The sequence below is a fragment of the Chanos chanos genome, chromosome 8, assembly GCF_902362185.1.
Source record: "Chanos chanos chromosome 8, fChaCha1.1, whole genome shotgun sequence".
Classification (NCBI taxonomy): domain Eukaryota; kingdom Metazoa; phylum Chordata; class Actinopteri; order Gonorynchiformes; family Chanidae; genus Chanos; species Chanos chanos.
In genome coordinates, this window is record NC_044502.1 from 10,259,253 (window position 1) to 10,267,251 (window position 7,999).

Consider the following 7,999-nt stretch of genomic DNA (forward strand, 5'->3'; position numbering starts at 1 on the left):
TCTCTCTCTGTTTCTGTCAGATGCAGAATGGAATGTTTGGCAGTAACGGAGCAGCACAAGCCCGGGCTCTGCAGCAGCAGGCCCCTCCCCCTCAGCCGTCAGTGCCGCCTCTCAGCTCCACCCAGCCTACTCTACGCGCTCAAGTGCCTCAGTTTCTCTCCCCTCAGGTGAGTGAAAAAACAAGGACCGCAAAGACGTCCGTTGATATTACACGAAGCGCATCGTACGCGTCGCTCCCGTAGATTTCGCGTTGCTCGCAAGTCACGTCACGTATGCCAAATGAGAACTCGGCTCGGTTTTAACCGGAGGAGCTCGGCTGTACGATCAGCGCGGTCTGGTTAGATTTTCAAACACATTTTGCAGGCACAAATTCTCTCAATTCGTGCCTGTCAAGTCATTAGGTCAACACACAGATCTTGCTGTTTACTACTGCTTTTGTAATGAAGGCGTATTTTGAATGCTTATTTGTGTTTTTTGTTGTTTCGTTTTTTTAATTTCCACTTTCCTCAGGTTCAAGCACAGCTCTTGCAGTTTGCAGCAAAAAACATTGGTCTGAACCCTGCACTTTTAACCTCACCAATAAACCCTCAACAAATGACCCTATTGTACCAACTCCAGCAACTGCAAATGGTGAGTCAGTTCGTCCTCAAGAGCTTCTGTGTCTATGTCAGCAAGGGCACTGGTCAGTCTCTGTGTGGTGCATGCATGCATACGATATCTCCATCCCCCATGGAATGCATTCTCTCTCTCTCTCTCTCTCTCTCTCTCAGGCGTACCAGCGTTTACAAATCCAGCAGCAGATGATGCAGGCTCAGCGCAGTGTATCCGGTCCCATTAGACAACAAGAGCAGCAAGTAAGCACTTACTTTGTAAATAGTGTCCATGTCATTTGCTCACCATAAAAAAAAAAGTCACTTTACTGTTTTCTTTTTGGTTTGTTTTTTTTTTTATGTGTTTTGGTTTTCGTTTGGTGTGTGAACCGTCGACATTAGCAATCTGAAATGCAGGATCAGATTGCGGTCGCGTTGTACCCGTCTTTTTTTTCCGCTGAAAGTCGGCCGTGTTGTTTTCAGAGGATCAGATTTCAGTAAAAACAGTGTAACATCATGCTAGATTACATAAATAGGTCAAGTACACAGCGATATGGCAACCGGATCGAAAGCTGTGTACTTAAATCTCCGGCAGTGGCTCACTTTCATTGCTATCAAATCCTGACTAACAGCATCTCTCTCTCTCTCTCTCTCTCTCTCTCTCTCTCTCTCTCTCTCTCTCTCTCTCTCTCTCTCCCTCTCTCCCTCTCTCTTTCTCTCTCGTCGTCTCATCCTCTGTCTTTGCGCAGGTTGCACGTACAATCAACAACATGCAGCAGCAGATCCAACAGCACCAGCGTCAGCTGGCCCAGGCTCTGCTCATGAAGCAGCAGCAGCAACAGCCTCCACCTCCCACCTCTCACCCCAGCCTGCACCCCAGCGTTGGTAAATCAGCCCTGGACTCCTTCCCAGTACACCCCCAGGCATCGGGCCTGTCCGACCTGCAGACCAAAGATCCGCAGTCCTCGCCCAACTCCTACAGTCCCTACCCGCTCTGTAAGAAAAAAAAACAAGAGAAAAATTAGTCATTAACCTTGTCCGCCAAGGATGAATCCATCATGGCGCGCCCTACAATGACATACATGCGCGTTGGACGTAGTTTTACCCGATGGGTTCAAAAGGACTTGCGTCAGATGAACAAAACACACACACACACACACACACACAAACGTATACACGTACACACACGTAAATCCTCCACACGTCCTCTGGTTTTAAATGCCGCTTTCTGTTTTGTGTCCCCCTCAGCTGGCTTGAACCCAAACATGAATGTAAACTGCATGGAGGTGGGCGGGCTGTCCATGAAGGATCCTCCACAGCCGCAGTCTCGGCTGTCTCAGTGGACGCACGCCAACTCCATGGATTCTCTGTCAGCCAATGCCTCACACATGGAGGCCAACCTCAATAAGCATGGTAAGAACGACGTCTTTGGAAGTCTGCACGGTTTTATGGATAAATTTACGCTCGCCCCCTACTGAAACGAAAGCCCAGCGTGAGAACTATGGCACGAAACCGTTTCGATAACAGCTTGAAGTTTTAGTTTGTCCCGTAACCCTTTCTTCAACCTTTTTTGTTTTTCTTTTGTTTTGGATTTCTACAGCCCCAAAACACAGCTGCTCCTTTGAAAAGGCCAGAGTTTCAGACGGTGATTCAGAGTTTCTGTCTGACAGATTTCGGTGTTTTAGAAAGACTAACAAAATCTGCTGTCAAGTTGTGCATGCTGGGACATTCCAGGGTTTATTTTTGCATTGAGTCAGTTTCACTCTGGTCTATCAAATTGAGTGTGTCTGTTAAAAATATCCATTTTTGGCACAGTCTTCTGCAAACCATGTCTGTTGGCAAAGGTTACCAAGCCGCATAAACTTAATAGAATAAGGGTTTTTCAGGACAAGGATCGGGACAGTATTTCTAAGTTTTGCATACAGATCCTGTCATTTTCTTACTGAATTCTTACTGAAAATCACTGTGGCCACTGGCTAACACCGCTTTTCGTAGAGCAGTTGCTTTTTTGGGTTTGTTTTGTCCTGGTTGATTTTGGAAGCAGTTGTGATTTGGCAGGCCTACCCATTATGTAACAGAGTTCGGTTTTATAACTTTTTTTTAAAGGATTTTTTTTTTTTGTACTTTTTAAGAACTGGCTTGAGTAAATATTCCTTTTTGTGTTTTTTCAGGTGCCATCTCTAATGCCCCTACCCATGGCCCAGGGGGTAAGCAGTCAATGGACGACTCTTTCAGCTCCTACAATCTGATTTCCAGCTCTGAGTCGCCCACTAGTCCTCTGGTCCCCCCAGAGAGCTGGGCACAGGGGAAGAGCCCCAGCGAGAAGATCTCTAACGGCACGAACATCAGCTGGCCTCCAGGTGAGTCTCAAAACCATTCACAAGCAGCTCAGGTAAAGCAGAGCAGGTCAGAAAGCAAGCGTTTCATTTTGGGGAGCTTGGTGTGCTGCAATCACAAATGACCGGATTCTACACAGTAATATACACAGTATGAACAATGCAGCAGACAATTGATTTTAGTAATGATTTAATCGCTCATACATTGGAAGTCATTAAAGTTTAAGTTTCAGCTAATAGTGCAGAATGGGAACTGAAGTAGTGATTTGAGTGCTTAATTATTGTGGGGGTTTTTTTTTTGTTTTTTTTTATTGCAGAGTTCTGTCCTGGAGTGCCCTGGAAAGGTCTGCAGAACATTGACCCCGAGACTGACCCCAACATGACCCCAGGGAGCGTTCCAAGCGGCCCCACCATAAACACTAATATCCAGGATGTCAATCGCTACCTTCTCAGAGACAGGAGTGGAGGTGAGAAACGAGAGATTGGGCGAGTAACATGAACTCTCTCTACTTTTGAAATGGGTAAACCTTGGCTTTCTGCCTGTGTTTCTGGGGGGTTTTTTTGTTTCTTTGTTTGTTTTCCAGTTTCAGTTTCCACTTTCAGATTCCACTCTCACTCTGAGGGCTTAATCAGCGTTCGGTACTATATAGAAAAGGAGTGTCTTATTTTGATCATTACCCTTTCATAAGTTCTATTAAAACAGTATTATTCTTTATTTATGTTATTGTTCTTTCAAAAAGCACAGTTTTATATGACTCCCTCATTTTCCATGTTTCTAATTTAGTTGAGGTGTCATTGATTTGGTGCACATTGCTAGCCTGACCACCAGAGGGCAGCATCCTGATTTATTCTCACCACAAGCTACAACCAAAAACTCCACTAATGTCAGCATCGCACATTGTATATTATTTTCTTTTCTCCCCCTCTTTGCCGCCCCCCCCCCCCCACCTCAACCGTTTGTGACCTGGTTGGGGTCACACTGTAGGCTCCTCCCCTACTCCATCTCAGAGCGGCTCTCTGCCTGTCTCGAGCGAGTGGCCTGTCAGTGCCTACACTAGTTCATTCACTCTGTCCTCTCAGGAACATGGGGATGATGACACTGCAGGTACAGCCCAATTCAAACCCACCTGAGCCTGCTGACTGCCTCCACCTCCCTCTCCCTTTCTCTGATCCTCACTGCCAGTGACCTCTTACACTGTGTGTGTGTGTGTAGGTGTGTGTGTGTGCGTGTGTGTAGGTGTGCGTGTGTGTTGACATGTTCTCTAGTTCCCCTGCTCTTTCCTCTGGTTCTGCTCCTGTGTAGGAAAGCATTTACCCCTCTTACACTTGATGTAATGTTGATGGAGGACTACAAGAGCTTGAGTGTGTGTGTGTGTGTGTGTGTGTGTGTTTGTGTGTAAAATTTGTGACTAATGTTGAACTAATAAGATGGTTTATGTTAAGCAAGGAATTAATAGTAGCTCTTTTTGATATATACAGTTGCAGTGAGGAGGAGTGAGATGGTACTTCTGTTTTACTTATGTGTGCATTGCTTCTCTCATCCTCAAGATAAGGATGTATCACAGTTATTGGTAATATTAGTAATACATTACCAAAAGAAAGTTGGTACCCAAAATATGATTTAAAAAAAAAAAAAAGAATTAGCATAGCGCTGTGCTTTCTGGTTGCCAGTCCATTCAAGATGGCATGCGAGTGTTTGTGATAGTTCGGAAGTGACATTTTGCCGTTCGGCATCTTGTTTTCATCATCTTTCTTTCTCTCTGTCTCTGCCCCCCCCCCCCCCCCTCGTTTAGGTAAACTCTTGGACATGAAGTCCACTTGGTCCTCTGGACCCATCTCTCACACCCAGGCCTCGCTGTCCCACGAGCTGTGGAAGGTTCCCCCAGGCACTCGGAACACCACGGCCCCCTCCCGCCCCCCACCGGGACTAACCAACACTAAACCCTCCTCTACCTGGGGAGGGAACACCTTGGGCCTGACCCAGGGCTGGAGCAGCTCGTACTCCTCAGGTCAGCACCACCACCCCCCACCCCCTCCCACCCCACCCAGCATGCTCAGATATTACGTCCGTACCTCGCAGTGTCTCTGTGTAAGCAATTCTCAGACTGTCTTTCTGTGTCTGTTGCTCTCCTGTCTCAGAGGGTACTACATGGAGTACAGACAGCTCCAACCGGACCAGCAGCTGGCTAGTGCTCAGGAACCTTACGCCTCAGGTGCGTGTTTTAGTGAAAGCCAAGTTAAAGTTGTAACCGCGCGGCACATTTTCGCAGGCGGCGCAAGCGTTCCCAAATACAACCTTTCCGCCTCCCAACCGGGAAACCGTAAAGGCGTCCCTGTCTGAGATGGACTTGGTCTCTATTTTTGTCTTCTCTCTCTCTCTCTCTCTCTGCGCGTTCTAGATCGACGGTTCCACTTTGCGTACGCTGTGCATGCAGCACGGCCCCCTCATCACATTCCATCTCAACCTGACCCAGGGGAATGCCGTGGTGCGCTACAGCTCAAAGGAGGAGGCAGCCAAAGCCCAGAAATCCCTGCACATGTGAGACACTGATTCATCTACACTCCCTTTCCTGTTTAGGGCTATAAAAATGTATCCAATTCAATTTAACCTCCAGTCATGTTCTGAAATGAACCATCATTTTGTATTGTCAGAGATTTTCGTTACGAATCTTAAGCCTTTAATGTGTTTGTCGCCGTTCAGGTGTGTGTTGGGAAACACCACCATCTTGGCAGAGTTTGCTGGTGAGGAGGAGGTTAACCGCTTCTTTGCACAAGGTCAGTCCCTTACACCCACCACCAGCTGGCAGGCCAACCCAGGCACCAATCAGACACGACTGGGCAACGCTGGGTCATCTCACGCCGTTGGCCACTGGAGCGGTGGAGTGGGTGGAGCCAAGGCAGGCAGCGGAGGCGGAGGAAGCGGAGGCGATCTGCTTTGGGGCGGAGTCCAGCAGTATTCCAGCCTATGGGGTCCACCCAACGGAGAGGACACCAGGGTCATCGGGAGCCCCATCCCAATCAACACGCTGCTCCCAGGAGACCTGCTGAGCGGAGAGTCCATGTAGGACGTTCCAGAACCACGGATGTTTTGACAGACAATGTTAAAAAAAAAACGAAGAGAAAAACTTTTCAAAAAAAAAAATACAAACAAAAAAAAAAACCCAGAAGAGACATGGAGCAAAAACCAAGCAAATTTAGTGTGGCGATAATCAGTTTCCATGGAGCTGTAAACCAGAAGGCTGAAGCAGGTCCAGTTTAGGCTGTCCACCTGCCCCCTTTGCTCTGTATTTATTTTTTGGGGGGTTTTTAATCTGCTGACTACAAACTTTTGGCGTGTCGGAGGGTTACGTTGTTTTTAGTATCAACAGACTTTGACAAGGAAGAATCAAAAAAAAAAAAAATTTGCAAAGGCCTTTAAAGTTTTCTTAAAGGCAACTTTGTGTGTTGGTTTTTTTTTCCATCAGGAGAAGCAATCTAAGAGGCAGCCATGTTAACCATGACACAGACAAAAGCACCTCATAGAATCCCTCAACCCCCACCCCCCCCACCCCAGTCCTGAACCGACCTCCTGAACTTTTGAACTGCCCCTGACCTGTGGATCGGTCCTGGTACTTTTCTTTTAACCTTTCAATATTTTTGGGGGGTTCTTTTTGCGCTAGTTTTGCAGAACTATTGTTAGCCTTAAGTCCTCTCTCCAGGTCCTTCTTAAGCATTTTTTTTGTTTTATTATTATTATTCTTCTTATTATTTTACTACCAACTAAAGATGATCTTCTGATACTTGCACAGTTCTGTTTCTGAGCCAGTGAATGGACCAGAGCAAGCGTGAAGAACAACGTCGCCAAGCAGTGTGTGTGGCCTCTCAGCAAGACCAATCACCAAATGATTTTTTTCTTCCCCCCCCCCCCCCCATATAACCCGGCCCTTTTTATGAAAGGGGTTACACTGCTATGAGTTTTGTATCTATCCAGGCTGGTTTTTGTTTGTTTGTTTGTTTGTTTTTAAAACACATGACAAAAAAAAAAATAATAAGCTGAAAGAACTAGAGTAGCGTTTTTGTGTTTGTATGTGCATATGTGTGCCTACAAGGAACCCTGACCATGCATCTGTCTGTGTTCATATACCACTGTTTGGAGGGGGAGGAAAAACAACACAAACAGGAAAAAAAAAAAAAAAGAACTTTTAAGGACACGTTTCCTCGACTTGTTACTACATCTTTTGGACTTTAAAAAAAAAATGCTGAATCAATCAGAAATACTTTTGTTTATCCCTTTGGTCTCCCCAGTCCTCCACCATTTCCTGGAAAAAAAAAAAAAAAAGAAACTGAAAAAAAAAGGAGAAAAAAAAAAAAACACAAGTGATGCATCGTGCAATATATGCCACAGATCCTTCTTCCGTCCACACTGAAGTCAACAGAAACTGTTTTGTTTTTTGGGGTTGTTTTTTTTTTTTTTTTTTTTTTCCTCCTTTTACTGATTTTTAATCAAAAATCGCTCGCTTGCGTCGAAGACTTGTTTGAAACTACAGAATACCTTACCTATCTGGAACATTTCTTTTACCTACGGTCTCAGGGCCTCTGGACGGCTGACTGCTGGGCGCACCGTGTAGAAGGAACTGACCTCAACCTGTGCATTGAGAGCCCTGCCTGCAGTCCCAAACTCAAAAGAAAAAAAAAAACAACAAAAAAAAAAAAAACAACTGCATGTATGGGGATGCACTTCCTCTGTGCACAGGTTACCTACAGCTGTGTGTTGCCCTGCAGAGACTTAATCCACAGAGACCCCCATAGAGACTTGGGTTATCTGGCACAATACCAAATATAAAGGGTTGCTCCTAATGCAGTAGAGTAATGAGTGATCCTTACATTTGGTACAAACATTAGAGACTACATTTGTTTTGATTTTTTTTGTTTTGTTTTTAAAAGGGGTTTTATCATAGCACTTATGAAGAAAAGCTCCAACTGCAATGCCAATAAATCAGACGATGGAGCAACAATTTCAGAAACTTTCAAAAAAAAAAACAAGAACAACGAAATAACAAAAAACAAAAAAAACACAAAAAAAACAAACAAAAA

General features: G+C 45.3%; 1 protein-coding gene across 2 annotated transcripts in view; it reads left to right on the forward strand.

Moving 5' to 3' along the window:
- tnrc6c2 (trinucleotide repeat containing adaptor 6C2) overlaps positions 1 to 7,999 on the forward strand; it is a 37,204-nt gene extending 29,205 nt beyond the window's left edge. Inside the window, exons 13-23 of one of the 2 annotated variants that reach the window (XM_030781043.1) lie at positions 21 to 167; positions 511 to 630; positions 771 to 854; positions 1,340 to 1,586; positions 1,839 to 2,003; positions 2,762 to 2,950; positions 3,244 to 3,393; positions 4,720 to 4,935; positions 5,066 to 5,139; positions 5,326 to 5,465; positions 5,628 to 7,999. In XM_030781043.1, the coding sequence (XP_030636903.1) occupies positions 21 to 167; positions 511 to 630; positions 771 to 854; positions 1,340 to 1,586; positions 1,839 to 2,003; positions 2,762 to 2,950; positions 3,244 to 3,393; positions 4,720 to 4,935; positions 5,066 to 5,139; positions 5,326 to 5,465; positions 5,628 to 5,991 (1,896 nt within the window). In that variant the 3' untranslated portion in view covers positions 5,992 to 7,999. The remainder of the gene's footprint in view (positions 1 to 20; positions 168 to 510; positions 631 to 770; positions 855 to 1,339; positions 1,587 to 1,838; positions 2,004 to 2,761; positions 2,951 to 3,243; positions 3,394 to 4,719; positions 4,936 to 5,065; positions 5,140 to 5,325; positions 5,466 to 5,627) is intronic. The other variant, XM_030781044.1, reaches the window with a different exon arrangement.